This window comes from Mus pahari, chromosome 10 (genome assembly GCF_900095145.1).
Source record: "Mus pahari chromosome 10, PAHARI_EIJ_v1.1, whole genome shotgun sequence".
Classification (NCBI taxonomy): domain Eukaryota; kingdom Metazoa; phylum Chordata; class Mammalia; order Rodentia; family Muridae; genus Mus; species Mus pahari.
Window position 1 is genome coordinate 90,049,367 of NC_034599.1, and position 17,933 is coordinate 90,067,299.

General features: G+C 39.4%; 1 protein-coding gene across 2 annotated transcripts in view; it reads right to left on the reverse strand.

Annotated features, from left to right (window-relative positions):
* Positions 1–17,933, reverse strand: part of Rasa2 (RAS p21 protein activator 2) — a 98,583-nt gene that overhangs the window by 77,638 nt on the left and 3,012 nt on the right. For both annotated transcript variants that reach the window (XM_021206080.2, XM_029542899.1), the window contains exon 2: positions 232–349. In XM_021206080.2, coding sequence (XP_021061739.1) covers positions 232–349 — 118 coding nt within the window. The remainder of the gene's footprint in view (positions 1–231; positions 350–17,933) is intronic.

Below are 17,933 nucleotides of genomic sequence, written 5' to 3' on the forward strand. Positions count from 1 at the left end.
AGCCCATAAGTAACATCCCTCCATGGCCTCTGGATCAGCTCCTGCTTCCTGGCCTGCTTGAATTCCAGTCCTGACTTCCTTGGTGATGAACAGCAGTGTGGAAGTGTAAGCTGAATAAACCCTTTCCTCCCCAACTTGCTTCTTGGTCATGATNTTTGTGCAGGAATAGAAACCCTGACTAAGACACTATGAATATACATCAAATGAATAATTTCTAATTTTTCTACCAACCTTAAAGACTTTTCAACAACCTGGGTGCGATAAACTTCTTCCTGGTCCAAATTTATAGTGCAGAAACAATCTCGCATTTTGTTGGGTCCAAGATATGGCAATAAATTTTTTGCTTCATCTGTTGACACAAAAGTTTAAATTGATGTTAAATTTTTTACTTATATCACCCAAAGCTTATATATGAATTCAGTCTAGAAGAAGGCATAAAATCGAGTACAGGGAAAAAAGCAACTTGCGCTCAGAGAGGTCAACTAGTGAAGACTGGGGGATGAGCTAAAAGGTGGTGGACTTTCCTGAGAAGTCTATAAAAACAAGTATTTTTTTTATTACAAGAAAAAAGTAAAAAGACCAGAGGAGCTATGTAGAGACACATCACAGCATCCTTCCTCTATGAAAGGGCAGTTTCTCTCCCTCCTGTCTCACCAGAACCATCTCAAGAATTTTCCTGCAATTAATCTCTCCTGAATCAGCATTAATTTTCTCTTCTAGCAGCTTGCTCTCAGCGGCATATAAACAACACTTCACAATTAAAACAAACAAAAGAAGCAAATAACCATCCTTGGTCCCAACTTTTCTCCCTTGTCACCCCTTCACTTCCAGACTCCTTTGTCAAAGGAGAATTTCTTCAAAGCAATGCCCCTTACTTTCTCACTTTCCATGCATGCTGTGGTCCTCTCTAATCAGCTTCCGGTTCCAAAGTGACAATGAAACTGCTTAGTCAAGGTCACCAATGTCCAATCTGTTCTTACTACATCCACACCTTTGCAGCAGCATCTAACAGAGTGGACATTTGACAAGCTCCCTGTTCCTGGATTCCACAGCACACTGTTTCTGGCCTTCCTCCTACGTTTCCACTCTTTGCTCATCTCCTTCTCATTTCAATGCTGTAACTGCCTCAGGGCTCCATTCTAGACCATTCCTTCCTTTTTCTATAAACTACTGCAGTACACAGTGTTAATGCTAGGAGCTCCCAGTTCTCTGTTTGCAGGCCTGACCTTCCCTCATTCATACACTGGATATCTGGCAGGTATCTCATATTTAGCAAGTCCCCAAAACCAATCTTACTTCCTCTTCTATAAGCTCTTCCCTTGGTCTACCACCACTTCCTTCTCACTTATCATCTTCCTGCCTCTCCCTCATATAATCCAGCTCATTAGCACATCCAGAAGTTCTTTAAAAAGACAAAATCTAAAATTCAACTACTTCTTTCCTTCACTAGAGTCACCCAAATAGAATCACTGCAGAGGAGAATGGCAGTATCTTCTGTTTCTGCTACTCTTCACCAACCTGTTCTTCACCAGATGTGGGTTCCTTTCCCATGCTGGGGATCAGACCCAAGCCCTCTGCATGAATGCAGAGTAGACGAATGCTCTACCGCTGAGTCATAACCCAGACCAAGCATGATCTTCTCATAAGATTGAACTCAGTCACTTCTCTGCTCATACCACTTGTCTGAGAATAAACTCTAATCTCTAAATCATACTCTACATAACCCTAAAGTCCCCTCTGACACCTTCTTTTGTTCTTCCCATGGTTCACTTTTCCCCGTTCATCAGCCATGTCAAGTTTATCATGATTTCTTTCTGGGTCTCTCTACTCTTTACATGGCTGGTACATTCTTATCATTCAGGCCTGAGCTCAAATGACATGTGACAGAGACCTTTCCCCTAATTAGTCTTAGGTTTGGTTTCCTTGAGAGCACTTGTAACGGGCTGAACTTCTGTTAAGGGTTTCTGCAGCTCCTGTATGAGGTCTGAGAACTTGCTAATGCCCAAGATCTAAAACAGGAAAACTCTGGTTTAAGGAATAAAGAACCCAGCAAGTCAAGCTTTGAAGGTCTCATGAGCTATTTGTGTACCAAAAGGACACCCAAGTGTCTACTTGATGTGTAATACTAAAATTACATACCAATGTACAAATCTAAGACAGTGAGGAAGGGGCCAGCAAGAAGGCTAAGTGGGTGGAAACATTTGTGTGCTATCCTGACTAGCTGGAAGCAGGAGTGCACATAAATGTTTCCAGCATTTCTACAGTAAGACGACAGGAGGTGACACAGGAGACCCGCCCAGAAGCTCTGGGGTCAACAAGATAAACCCTGCAGCCAGGCAGTAGTGGTACAATCCTTTAATCCCAGCACAAAGACAGGTCAATCTCTGTAAGACTGAGACCAAGCTAGTCTACAGAGCAAGTTCCAAGACAACCAAAGCTACTCAGAGAAACCGTCTTTGGGGAAAACAAAACAACAAAACCGACAGGGAGAGAGAAACCACATTTCAAAAACAAGATGAACTGGCTGGAATGGTGGTGCATGCCTTTGATACCAGCAATTGGAGTCAGAGGCAGGAGGATCCCTGTGAGTTTGAGGTTCTCTCCCCTGTCCCTCCTCCCTACACAGGACCTTGCTTAATAATTCTATTTTCACTGTTATCAAACTTCAGAATTTCCTTTGCCTCTGAATAACACAACGGATTTGTTTTAAAACCAAAGTTTATAAAGCCCATAATACAACACCTAATTATATATATATATATATATCCCCACAATAAATATGCTCCATATCTAATAGAGAATTTAGAAAATTAAATCATTACCCTAGGACGTGTATCTGTTTTATTCATGTTAAGTACTGGTTAGAAAATAATGGGGCATAATGTGTACATAATCTACTAATCCCACCCTGCAAGAGGGAAACAAGGGCTATTTTGTCTGTAGAATTTAATGAAACTGAATTGCCAGATATTTACTTAAAATAAAGGTCAAGAAATGCACCCAGCATCACTTTTTATAAAAGCAGTTTTCCTGGCATATTTTTTTCACTATTTACCACTGGTTGGCATTCAAATAAGCTGTTTTGAAAATTCACCCCATCAATGCCCAGTTCTCCAAAATAATCACAGTAATATTTATCAGTTGTGAGGAATTTTAGACTGTAATTCCAAACTGCAGTAGAGATTGCTGCTCATTTATAAAGCACACTAGGCGATGGTTAGGGCACGAAAGCACTGTTGCATCTCTGCACCTCTAAGCAGAAGGTGTTAACAGGGCACACTCCATCAAGCTACTTAAAGTACAAAGTGAAACACGTTTGAATCCTGCATTTTCCCACAGATGGTCCTACTATTTCCAGGCAAGTTTAGGATGTAACTCACATGACTGAGTCAAAATCACCCATCCTCTAACCCTCCTCTTTCACTCATACCTTAGCCTTCTACAATTAGCTTCAGACCTTCCTTTGCCTAGAACCTTTACGAACACTAATAATACTAAGCACTTCCAAATCAAATTACTGCCTGTCAATACCCACTTATGTGGCTACTCTTTAGCATCTTAGCACTAACCCACCCTCAGTTTGGGCAGCTCATGCTAAGCCATCTTTGTTTTACCCCTCATTTAGGCTTTTATCTACAGAGCACATTTAAACAGGAGGAAACTTGGAATAAACTAATTCATCAGAGGAAGGCCACTGTTAGGTATTTTTAAAACATGCCATTATAAAATAGAAGACTCTCCAGGCATGGTGGCACACACCTTTAATCCTAGCACTCAGGAAGCAGAGTTTTGTGAATGGATCTCTGAGTCCAAGACTACTCCAGTCTGCATACTGAGTTCTATTCTTAAGAAGAATCAAGTTTATACTCATACAAGATATGGTGGGTTAGTGGTACAACATTACTTGTATGCCTTTTGGTATTATGGAGACTCTAAAGCTAAAAACTATCTCTCTGAACTTATCTTGCAGCTATGTTTATGTTTCTGAGTTCCCCTAATTAGATTCATTCACTAGAAAAGTGGAAGACAGAAGAAGGAGGACACTGAGCTTTGGTAGTTTCTAGTAGCAAACAGTACCAGTTACAGGTTTCGTATGTATTAAGAAGAAATCCATGGGGCACCCATTGTCCCTTTTATGAAACCACAAATTTTCAGAGATGAACAAAATAAATGCTTCATTAGACATTTCTTCTTTCATAGACGTACTGTAAGTTGGCCAAAATACCTTCACATTATATGACAGCAGTTTTAGCTGACCAATAAGATATAGCTTTTCTTCATCGTGTGTGTGTGTGTGTGTGTGTGTGTGTGTGTGTGTGCATACACACACAATTTTTCCCTTTTTTGTTCTTGAGACAGGGCTTCCACGTTGGCCTTGGCCTTGCTATGTCACGAGGGACAGACAGACAGATAACCCCGCACTCTTCCCTCTCCTACCTCTTCTTCCCAAGTGCTGGGTTACAGGCCTATGCCACCATTCTCAGCTGTTATCAGTTTTTATATTAAATTAATTACAAATTCTCTCTAAGAGAATTTTAAACTCACACCCTCTCTTAGAGGAGTATATGCTCATAAAACTGCTTAGCCTCCACTCCAGCCCCAATGTTATTTATGTTGATGCATGTCCTCTCTGTGTAGATTATACAGTAACTCCATGCAGGCATGCTTCTGTTTAGATCCTATCATGCAAATTTTCAGGGAACAGAGCCTCCCACTGAATCTGGAGCTAACAAGTTTGCCTAGACTAACCAATCCACGAGTCCCATAAGTACTCCTGTTCCATCTCAGCCAAGATAGAATTACAAGTGTGTCTCATCATATTTGGCTTTTGTTATGTGAGTTGTGGGAATCAAACTAAGATTCTCATGATTTTGCAGCAAACATTTTACCAACTGAGCCATCCTCCGAGTCTACCATATAAATTGTACCTGGCACTAGAATACTAAACATCAAAGCTGCTCACACTTACTTTGGTAAGTGTGGTTCATACACTTGTGTCTGTACACGTGTTTATATAGATGTTGTAGGGAATATTCTCTCTCTGTGTGTGGTATATGTATGTGTATGTGTATATATATATATATATTTCTATCAGTAGGTTTGTTGTTGTTTAAGAATGTTCTAGGTGGCCTGGCGTGGTGGTACATGCCTTTAATCCCAGCACTCGGGAGGCAGAGGCAGGCGGATTTCTGAGTTCGAGGCCGGCCTGATCTACAAAATGAGTTCTAGGACAGCCAGGGCTATACAGAGAAACCCTGTCTCGAAAAACCAAAATAATAATAATAATAAAAAATATAAATAAATAAATAAATAAATAAAAGAATGTTCTAGGTGAACACAGTACTGGATAAGCTATCTCTTAAATTTCTGGATGCCCCACAACTAAGAATTTTCTCAAATGTCTCCTACAACTGGGCTGGTGAGATGGCTCAGTGGGTAAGAGCACCTGACTGCTCTTCTGAAGGTCCGGAGTTCAAATCCCAGCAACCACATGGTGGCTCACAACCATCTGTAACAAGATCTGACGCCCTCTTCTGGAGTGTCTGAAGACAGCTACAATGTACTTACATATAATAAATAAATAAAATCTTTAAAAAAAAAATTTGTACAACAACCCTATTAGGTAAACAATTCTGTTCCTTTTTATAAAGTAAATAATCAGCAGCAAGAGCATCAATGAATAAATCACAGTCAAAAGCCAATAATAACATGATCATCTCTCCACTCTATTCTTAAAGATTTTCTAAAATAGTAGTTCTGAGACTCTACCCTTGTCTGAAAGAGACTTGGCAAACCCAGCAGCCCTACTCAAAGCACCTTTAAAGCAAAGAAGAGAAGGCTCCAGTACAGATCCTAAAGGGATTAAGCCTCAGAGGAAATCATAATAGGTCAGGGTCCTGGACAAAGTAATGCTTAAAAAAAAAAATGACTATTTGGAGCAGGAAAAAGTCAAGCCAAACCATTATAAAAAGCTACCACTTACTTAATAAATTAATATGTTACACATAGCAGATTTTAAAAGAATGTCACATTATTTTACTTAAAATCTTCCAAGTGATATATATTTTTTCAAAATACAGAAATTAATACCAGAAGAACAATGTTCCAACATAAGGCCTACCACATGGCCAGGCCTTACATGGGATGTGATGTTATCTTTGGTACTGGAGGTGGGAACAAGAGGAGCATCTTCAAGGCAGCAGTGAATAACACAAACTAAGGCAGGTGGATTAAGGGAGAACCGGAAGGATACAGGATGGAAGCCAACAGAGAACCTAAAATGGGAGGCTACAGAGTTCTAATTTAGACAACAAGGGTTCCTACTTCAAGACAATGATTCTGACAAGGGTCTTGACTGAGGTAATGAAAAGGAAAGAGAAGAAAGGAAAAACTGAAGAGAAACCACAGAGAGAGAATTCATAGAATCTGGTATAAACTGGCCCAAGTGACAGAAAACATGATGTCCTCAGAGATGTCAATCTAAACAGAAGCTTTTAGCTTTTACATAGTGTGAGATATGACAGTATGTAAACTTCACCATATATTCACACTAACAACAAAAAACAAAGAAGGATCAAACATGCTTAAAAATATACTGTGGGAGCAAGAGATAGCTCAGCAGTTAAAAGTACTTGTTGCTACTGCAGAGGACTCAGTTTGGTTCCTACCAGCCAGATGATGGCTCACAATAATCCCTAACTCCAAGTCTAGAGGATCTGGTGTCCCCTGAGGCTATGGTTACACATTTAGTATATATATGGACATGCAGACAAAGCTCTCATACACTTAAGATAAAAAAATAAATCTTTAAAAAAATTTTAAAAATTTAAAAATATAGACTCAGGTTGATAAGCTTAGATAAAATTAAAATGCTACCTAACTATACATCAGACAACCCTAGGTATGATATGATAATATATAATAAAGTCTTCAATATGTTCTCCTAATTTTAATTTCAACTTCTACAACAGGGCAATTCTAAAAACACAAGTAGTATTAACAATACAGCAAGTTAAATGAGTGCATTTTAAGACAGACATCTGAGTTTCAATATAAGCTTTGTACTTTAGAATCTGTTATGTCCTTAGTTTCAACGCCCTGTGTAAAAGAGGTAATACTTAGGACTGCTGTGAACATTAACTGTGGTAAAGCACTTGGCACAATATCTAAAACAAAGTATTTAGAAAATCAAAACAAGAACTAGTACTCTTGCTGGGCTAGAGGTTCTTAAAAATTAACGTATATAAAATCCCCTTATTCAAGCCACCATGTTCTGATCAAAGATAATGCATAATAACTGTTCCAGTTATCTATATTGTGATCATGCTAATCACATCTGACTGAAGCTTAGTCTAGAACAAGAAGTTAGGAAACTACTGTACATGAAAAGGCTAGTTTCACAAGGTATTGCCAGGAAGTGTCCATAGGTTATAGAAGTATGTTACCAAGTGCAGGAAGATCTTCCTGTGGTCTGCCTTGCTCACTTCTGATGTCAGCTTTGAATGTGTGCTGGTTTCTAAGGTCCCTACAGGCCCCTGTGCATGGTGAGAAAGCAATCGGAGATTATGGTGTAATCTCTGCTGAGCTAGGCTATTGGTCCCTACAGCTCTGTGATGCTTAGCAAGGCTCATAAGGCAACCCAAAGAGCCTGGAAAGTCAAGCAAAAAGCTGAAAGACAGATGCTGGGAGAGCCTGGGGCACATGGACAGGCCTTACAGGGGATGCGACTGTTATCTTTGGTAATGGAACTCTTATCAGCTGCTTTTCAAAAGTGAAAAAGCATTGCCTGATACCAAAGAAGATACACATACACCACACGTTTATAAAAGGTGTGTACATATTAGGGGAACCACTCAAAAGCAAGAAAGTGCATTAAACAGCAGAGAGATGAGTGGGCGTGGCAACACACACCTGAGCTCTAGCGCTCTCTCACTAGGCTGAGGGTTTGAGGTCAGCCAGAACTACATAGTGAGAGAGATTTCATGTCAAAAAACAAGGAAGTAGAGAAAGAAAGGAAGAAAGGAAGGGGAAGGCGGGAGGGAGGGACAAATGGAGGGAGGGGGTTAGAAGAGAAAAACCAAAAGCAGGGTTAGGAAAACAAAAGAATAGTTTTACAAATTTTTACTGGGTTTGACAACAATCTAGCTTTAATCACTATTCATTAGGCCACTGTTAATTTAGAGGAATCACCAAGTCCTGACAGCAGAAATAAACTCATGCCAGTACACTACAAGCCAGACAAGCTGGTGTGGGAAACCGACATAAGCCTTGTCAACAAGCCTGCTGAAATCTGGTGTTGCTAAAGAGCCTCTCTGCTGCTCCTTCTTAAAGAACAGCAATCCTCTAACGAGACGAAGCAAATAAGAACTAAGCAAAGTACCCTAGCCCAATACCCGGAAAGCAAAGTACCCTAGCCTAATACCTGGAAAGCAGCAGATATTCAGTAAACACCGCTTCACTTTCTTGTGTACTGAGCACATTTTACATAAATAAGACTGTCCAAATACACAGGCTCAAAATTACTCAGGACCTTTATATAACATTCCTCTGAAAAGTACTAACCTTTTGAAAAGTCAACATTCTTAGCATTAGCAACTGACCAAACAGGCAAAGTACATAGGAATCCATTGAATTTTTCTGAGTTTCATTTTCTTTAACCTCAAAATAAAATTATGGGGCTAACAATGCTTCTCTTGAAGAAGGCCTGAGTTCAGTTCCCAGCATCCATACAGGGTGGTCCCAACCACCTCTAACTCCCCTAGCTCCTATAGGCACCTGCACTCACATATACATGATTAAATAGAAATCATTAAAATTGCCCAAAAGACATAAAAGGAGGGCTGGTGAGATAACTCAGCAGGTACAGGCACTTGCTGCTGATGCTGATGACATGGTGGAGCTGGAAGAAGAGAATCAACTCCTACAAGTTGTCCTCTATACACACACCTCCCCACACAATTACATACATTTTTACACAAACTAGTAAGTAGAAATTGAAAACAGAAAATGATATTATACATTTCAATGTATGCTTAAAATGTTACTAAATCTGATTTTGGATATAGTGTTTAATCAAAAGTTAAATTGAGTCTCACAATGTCTGACACTATCAAATTCATTTGTACAAACTGAAAATTTTGATAACATCTCAAATACATACTATACTCCCTATTGAAAAATCAATGTTATTACAGAAAACTAATTCCTGTTGCCCATCATTGGAAAAAAATCAATATACATCTTTCTAGAAATTTTGAAATAAAATTTATCTATTAATTTACAGGGGGAAAACCCCCACTGTTCCAAGAGTTTAAAAGCATACATTAAGGGGCTGGCTTGTAGCTCAGTGATAGAAAACTTAATTAGCATTTGTGATGTCCCAGGCTTGATCCTTGGGCATCATAGAAACAGAATAAAGGGATGGATGGACAGATAGATGGATAACAGATAATAAATATACACACTACTATTTGCTTTTTTTTTTTTTTTTTTGCTTTTTTTCGCCCAATAATACATCTTAGGGTCATTCCAATGTAGATGTAGTTTATTCTGTTTAACTGCTATAGAATATATTTATGAACAAACCACTTTAACCACTTTCCTGTTAATAGAACTTCAATTGTACCTTTTTAAAAAACAACACAAAATATCTTTGTGTCTGCAGGATGATATGGCAAAAGTAAAAACGTAAGAAAAATACATCTAGGTTTTTATTAGATACTACCAAATGCTCTAATATGGTTTTATAAACGTAAAATCACAATGAAAGTACGAACAGTATCTGTTTTCTTAAGCATTCATTCAATACTGAAATATACAAGGTTTCCATTTTTTTTAAGTGTTGAGATATTTACTTTTAATTCTCTGATTCATTTCTGGTCTATTTCACCAGCATTTTCATATATTTACTAGATAATTTATTTTCTTCTGTGGAGTGTCTTTGTGTACATTTTTCTATCAGCCTCTTTAATTTAAAAATCTGTATGAAGCCCAGACATGGTGGTGCACACCTGTAAACCCAGCACACTCAGCAACTGCAAGAGTCAAGAATATTATCACAAATTCAGGGTCAACCTGGGCTACATAGCAAGAGCTCACATTTAAAATAACATGCAGCAGCCAGGCAGTGGTGATGGTGGCCATACCTTTAATTCCAGCACTTGGCAGGCAGAGACAGGTGGATCTCTGAGTTCAAGGCCAGCCTGGTCTACAGAGTGAGTTCTAGGGCAGTCAGAACTACATAGAGAAACCCTGCTTCCAAAAACATACACACATACATATATACATACATACATAGATACATACATACATACATGGCCTACAGCTTGGCTGCAGACACAGCTTGATGGTAGAGTGCAAATAAGACCCCAAATTTTCTCCCCAGTAGCACCCATCCACACTCTTACACACACCTTACACATATACATGACAAACAGGGCTATTTACTGTGGCAATGCTTGTTATTGCAAAGATAAGAGACAACTTAAATTGCAATCAACAGGTGACTAGTTACCTAAAATGCAATTCATCTAGATGAGATGAGGTATTATACATATTATGACTATATTATTTTTAAGTGAGGATATAAAAAATCTTTAAGTTATATTTAAAAAAATTCAGAACACTGCATATTTTGCTTCTATTTCTCTGAAGTGGAAAAGCTACAATACACAAGCAATTGTTTGTATATGCTTAAACTACCTCTAGAAAGATACAAACTAAGCTGGTAGACCCTCAAAATGATGATTTTAGAGTCTGGGTATCAGAAGTTTTTAAGTATACAAGAGACACTGATAGACTGCAAGAAGTTAAGGTGGAATTTGATACAAACAGTAAATCCATAGCAGTTTCAGCATCGCTCGTCCTAATCACCCACTAAGTTCTTGGCAGATGAGCACGAGAACAAACCTCAATTCCACCCTCTAAACCCATCGGGGAGGTAAAGATCTTCATATCTTAAACTTAGTGTATTTTTCATGCTCCACTATGTTCATAGCAGCCTTATTTATAATAGCCAGAAGCTGGAAAGAACCCAGATGTCCCTCAATAGAGGAATGGATACAGAAACTGTGGTACATTTACACAATGGNGTACTACTCAGCNATTAAAAACAATGAATTTATGAAATTCTTGGGCAAATGGATGTATTTGGAGGATATCATCCTTAGTGAGGTAACCCAATCACAAAAGAAGTCACTAGATATGTACTCACTGATAAGCGGATATTAGCCCAGAAACTTGGAATATCCAAGACACATTATGGAAAACAGAAGAAAATCAAGAAGGATGACCATTTGTGGATACTTCATTCCTCCTTAGAATAAGGAACATAACTCTCATGAAAGGTTATAGGTACAGAGACAAAATTTAGAGCTAAGATGAAAGGATGGACTATCCAGAGAGTACCCCATTCGGGAGTCCATCCCATCATCAGCCACCAAACCTAGATACTAATGCTCATGCCAGCAAGATACTGCTGAAGGGACCCTGATATTGCGGCCTCTTGTGAGGCTATGCTAGTGCCTGGTAAACACTGAAATGGATGCTCACAGCCAGCTACTGGATGGAACACAGGGTCCCCAATGGAGGAACTAGAGAAAGTACCCAAGTACCTGAAGGGGGCTGCAACCCTGTAGGTGGAACAACAACAAGAACTAACCAGTACCCCCTGGGTTTGTGTTTCTAGCTGCATATGTAGCAGAAGATGACCTAATCGGCCATCAGTGGGAATAGAGGCTCCTTGGTCTTCCAAACTCTATATGACCTAGCATAAGGCAAGGCCTGGGCCAAGTAGTGGGAGTGGGTGGGTAGGGGAACAGAGGTGGGGGGAGGGGTATGGGAAACTTTCGGGATAGCATTTGAAATGTAAATAAAGAAAATAATAATAATAAAAAAAAGAAGGCGAAAAAAAAAAAAACTTAGTGTATTTTTAACATCCATAGTAATAAATCAATAGCACTCTAGAAAAACCAGTGCACTAGTGTCCAACAGGTGACTAACGTGTGACACTTGGGTCCCTTAGTCTTCACGTACACACGAACAGAACAAGAGTGTTCTTTTCCTTCCAGTTCTAAAGCTTTATAACTCTCTATGCAGGGAATGAATGAAAGCTAAGGCTTAGCATAAATTTCAGAGTAAAACACTGAGTAAAGACTTTCTCATCCCACTCACAGCTCAGACCTACTTTACAGCGCCAGGGATTGGTATGCCCTAACAGCTACTCAAATGTGCATCACATATGACTACTGAATTAACTACTGCCCATTGGAAAATGTTTAGGATTCAAACAACCTTAATAAATCTTAGGAAAATTTCTTAAAAGTACTGCATTAAATACAAAACAGGTATATTAAACAAACTCACGTGTTAAAGCAAAGGTCCCTGATATATTATCTCAAAGCAAAGGGTACACTTCATGAAGCAACTACTAAATCATTTGAGGGGTATTTTCTGAAAGACACACCCAAACCCGCATTTTTGAGGTAAAGTAGGGGCTCCTCAATCTGCACAGTTAATCTATCATCAATAGCACTATAAGAAGCCACACTCAATATCCTGTCTCTTCTCTCTCTCACCTCTTGCCCTCTTCCTTTCCCTCTCTTCTTCCCTCTCTCCACGTGGCCATGGCCAGCCTCTACTTCCCTACCTTTTCTTTCTCTCTGCTTTTCTACAATAAAGCTCTAAAACCATGAAGAAGAAAGAAAGAAAGAAAGAAAGAAAGAAAGAAAGAAAGAAAGAAAGAAAGAAAGAAAGAAAGAACACTCAAATATTCAAGGCCTTTCCCCACTTTCTCTTTTATTAGTTTCAGTGTCTCTGGTTTTATGTGGAGGTCCTTGATCCACTTGGACTTGAGCTTTGTACAAGGAGATAAGAATGGATCGATTCTCATTCTTCTACATGCTAACTACCAGTTGAACCAGCACCATTGGTTGAAAATGCTGTCTTTTTTCCACTAGATGGTTTTAGCTCCTTTGTCAAAAATCAAGTAACCATATGTGTGTAGGTTCATTTCTGGGTCTTCAATTCTATTCCATTGATCTTCCTACCTGTTTCTGTACACCAGTACCATACAGTTTTTATCACTATTGCTCTGTAATACAGCTTGAGGTCAGAGATGGTTATTCCCCCAGTTCTTTTACTGTTGAGAATAGTTTTCACTATCCTGGGTTTTTTGTTATTCCAAACGAACTTGCAAATTGTTCTTTCCAACTCTATGAAGAATTGAGTTGGAATTTTGATGGGGATTTCATTGAATCTGTAGATTGCTTTCAGCAATATGGCCATTTTTACTATATTAATCCTACCAATCCATGAGCATGGGAGATCTTTCCACCTTCTGAGATCTCACATGGGCACAGGGGAGACTTTCCTGAACAGAACACCAATGGCTTATGCTCTAAGATCAAGAATCGACAAATGGGACCTCATAAAATTGTGAAGCTTCTGTAAGGCAAAGGAGGATACAGTCAACAGGACTAAATGGCAACCAACAGATTGGGAAAAGATCTTTATCAATCCTACATCTGATAAAGGGCTAATATCCAATATATACAAAGAACTCAAGAAGTCAGACTCCAGAGAATTCTCAACTGAGGAATATCGAATGGCTGAAATGGCACCTAAAGAAATGTTCAACATCCTTAATCATCACAGAAATGCAAATCAAAACAACCCTGAGATTCCACCTCACACCAGTTAGAATGGCTAAGATCAAAAACTCAGGTGAAAGCAGCTGCTGGTGCTGGAACACTCCTCCATTGTTAGTGGGATTACAAGCTGGTACAACCACTCTGGAAATCAGTCTGGCAGTTCCTCAGAAAATTGGACATAGTACTACCTGAGGACCCAGCAATATCACTCCTGGGCACATACCCAAAAGATTCTCCAATGTATAACAAGGACACATGCTCCATTATGTTCATAGCAGCCTTATTTATAATAGCTAAAAGCTGCAAAGAACAGAGGAATGGATACAGAAAATGTGGTACATTTACACAATGGAGTACTACTCAGCTAAAAAACATGACTTCATGAAATTCTTAGGCAAATGGATGGGAACTAGAAAATATCATCCTAAGTAAGTTAACCCAATCACAAAAGAACACACATGGTATGCACTCACTGATAAGTGGATATTAGCCCCAAAGCTCGGAATACCTAAGATACAATTCACAGACCACATGAAGCTCAAGAAGAAGGAAGACCAAAGTGTGGGTGCTTCGATCTTTCTTAGAAGGGGGAAGAAAATAATCAGGGGAGCAAATAGGGAGACAAAAGTGTGGAGCAGAGACTGAAGGAAAGACCATCCAGAGACTGCCCAACCTTGGGATCCATCCCATATACAGTCACCAAACCCAGACACTATTGTGGATGCCAAGAGGCATGCTGACAGGAGCCTGATAGACAAATACAGCCAACCATTGGACTGAGCATGGGGTTTCCAATGGAGGAGTTAGAGAAAGGACTGAAAGAGCTGAAGGGGTTTATAATTCCATAGGAAGAACAACAACATCAACCAACTAGATTCGCCTCCCCACCCCACCCCACCCCACCCCCGAGCTCCCAGGGACTAAACCACCAACCAAGGAGTATACATGGAGGACCTATGGCTCCAACTGCACATGTAGCAGAGGATGGCCTTGTTGACCATCAATGGGAAGAGAGGCCCTTGGTCCTCTGAAAGCTCGATGCCCCAGTGTGGGGGAATTCCAGGAAGGGGAGACTCGAGTGGGTAGGTGGGGGAACACCCTCATAGAAGCAGAGGGAGGGGGGATGATACAGGGGGCTTCTGGGGGGAACAGAATAACATTTGAAATGTAAATAAAGAAAATATCCAATAAAAGAAAAAAAGAAAAAGAAAAAGAAACCATACTCAATAGTAACAACTTTTTCTTTTTTCTTTTGGTGGGGGTAGTAATGGAGACTCTATTTCTCTGTGTAACAAACATTAGCTGTGCTAGAACTTGGTTTGTAGACCAGGCTGGCCGTGAACTCGGAGATCTGCCTGTCTCTGCCTCCCAAGTGCTGGGATTAAAAGCCTATGTCAGCACCACCTGGCTCATATTTGATATAACCTTATAATGAGCCATTTTGGGGCTGGGGGAGAGATCAGTCAGTAAGTCATGTTTGGTTGCCTCAAACCTGAGGACCCGAGTTTAATCCCTGGAACCTAGGCAAAAATGCTGGGTGTGAGGGGTCATGCATGTAATCCAACACAGAGATGGTAGAGACAGAGGGATCCATGGAGTTTGTTGGCCAGTCAGTCTAGACTAATTAGTAGGGCTCCAAGCTATACGAGAGGTAGACAATGTTTCTAAGGACAATGTTTGAGATTATCCTCTGGCATCTACATGCACATATACACACATGCATGTGTACCTGTCCGTGCATGCATACACACACACACACACACACACACACACACACACACACGCACACACACAGAGAATGAAGCCAATCTAGCTAGAGATTTTTGATGATTAAAACATCACACAAAACTAGATGTCATAAAAATTTAACATACAGAAAATGTTCCCTATTTAACAATAATACATGACTATACAACAAAGCTGTTACCAGTTCTTAGAAGGGTATAAAATATGTATCAGTAGGCAAAACACAGAATCTGATACTATCAAATAATTTCACAAAGGACATTAACAAGGAAATAGGATTAGGGTTTATAATTAAAGGATAAAAATGGTGGTTTTCTTCTAGCTCCATTACTTCCCAGTCACTCCAGGACTATTCAAAGAGTTCTCAGTTACAAAAACTCTATGAATTCCTTGAGGTTTATTCCTGCCCTCCACAGAGCAAATGATTAGCTGAATGCTCTGTGAACTTTTACAAAGATCCCTTTTTCCTCAGTTTCTATCCATCTCAAAGATGGATTCTTTTTCTGTCCTAAATAACTCATCATCTCATTTCAACTATCTGACAATAATGAATTATTAGCATGAGTAAACCCTTTTAAATTCCTCTACTAAGTATTCATCATCTCATTTCAAATATCTGATAATAATGAATTATTAGCATGAATAATCCCTTTTAAATCTCTCCCTCTCAACTCTTGGGTAGTCAATAAAATGTCTTGATTTACATCTTATTACCAAAACATTTAAATCTTTCATGTCAAATAAAAACATTTCTAGGTAAAGTATGAGTTTAATATTTTCTTTTCCAAGCTCCGGGGACCAATTAGTAACAAAACTAATGAACACAGTAAGGAAACAATTAATATTCTAATTAATAAGCCAGCATTTAGAAAAATGTAATCCTTTTCCTAAGGAGGCAACTTTGGCCTCAGTTCAAACCTAAGATTAGTAGACATTACAATTTTTCAAGAAAAGGAATAAAGAACTTCCTGAGAGATCCATGAAGTTTCCTTTAATAAAGCTAACACTGCTAATCTGTTCAGTGATATGGAAATCCTTTCTTATCCAGATACACGGTTCTCTGAAAGTATCCTCCTATAACACAGAGAGGGAGGGCATTTCTTAAAGGCCTGCCCTGATCTAGTGAGACTGTTAAACAACACACACCACCAACAGCAACAGATATTAAAAACAAGAATGAATTCTAAAATTAACATAACAGGGGACATATACAAATGATTTTTTGGTTTGTTTGATTGGTTTCTGGTTTTTCGAGACAGGGTTTCTCTGTATAGCCCTGGAACTCACTTTGTAGACCAGGCTGGCCTTGAACTCAGAAATCCGCCTGCCTCTGCCTCCCGAGTGCTGGGATTAAAGGCATGCGCCACCACGCCTGGCTTAAAATGATTTTATTAGAAAATAATCATGAATTACGTTTTTCTTTTTTTTTTTTTAAGCATCAAAGCCATATGGCTAGAAACAAGGGTAAATCTGGTCTAAGAAGACTTGGATCACATTGGGAGGATATGTGGCTCTCTGACATAAATAAGGGGAGGGGGACACAATCTCAGGCAGAGGAACCAATGTGAGCCAAGTGTCTGGTGACAAAGCACTAGTCCACTCTAAAGATGAGAAAGATAAAAACAACTACAAGCTAAAGAGTAAACAGCTGCCTGAAGTCACAGAAATACCACCTAACACAGCACAAAGCAGAACACGGGCTTTCTGCTTCCAATCTGCTTTCCACACCAGGAAATACAGTGCATGCTGGACAAGAGCATCAGATAAGGCTTATCTCCTACTTGACTCCTTCCTAAGAGCTGGCCCATGGCTGAACCAGATTTTTTTAGGGGGCTGGGGTTGAAGGTGCTGACTACACCAGGCCCCCTAAGCTTGAGTACTTAACCTATCTCCTTTGTCAAAAATCCTGAAGTCATTCTTGGTCTGAGAATGTCAAAATCCTAAGTGAGCTCTTGGGCCACATCATTGTCTCACAGATCTCACTGTACAATATATCAAACACTTCCCACAAATCTCCCCAGGCGGGTGCCTTTATAACCTGGTATCCCTGAGAGAAAAGCCCTGTGTAAGGTAATGTGGAGCCTTTCAAAACGTTTACAATTGACTTAATCAGACAAGGGGGTAACCAAAAAAGAGGCCACATCAAGCCCGAAGACAGACATATATACATACATATATATGAAAATCTAAAACTTTTTTCACCTTCATATAGGGTATAATGGGGGGGGAGTGCATACAAACTACCTTTAGGAATGCTACTTATATCAAATAGTTCAGACCAAAAATACTTAATTTTGTTTATTAAAGGTTCAGATGAAAATTCTAAGATATCTAACAACTTTGTGTCGTGAATACAGGTAAGGACCATTCAAAACAGTCAGGATATTTGGGATGCTAAATTGTCCTAAGAAACTGGGCATTAATCAGTCTATAACCTAAAATACTGTCTGTAATAATCGATTTCTTTAAACTGGTTGTGTGAAAACAGCTATAAGATGCTCTCTCTCTCTCTCTCTCTCTCTCTCTCTCTCTCTCTCT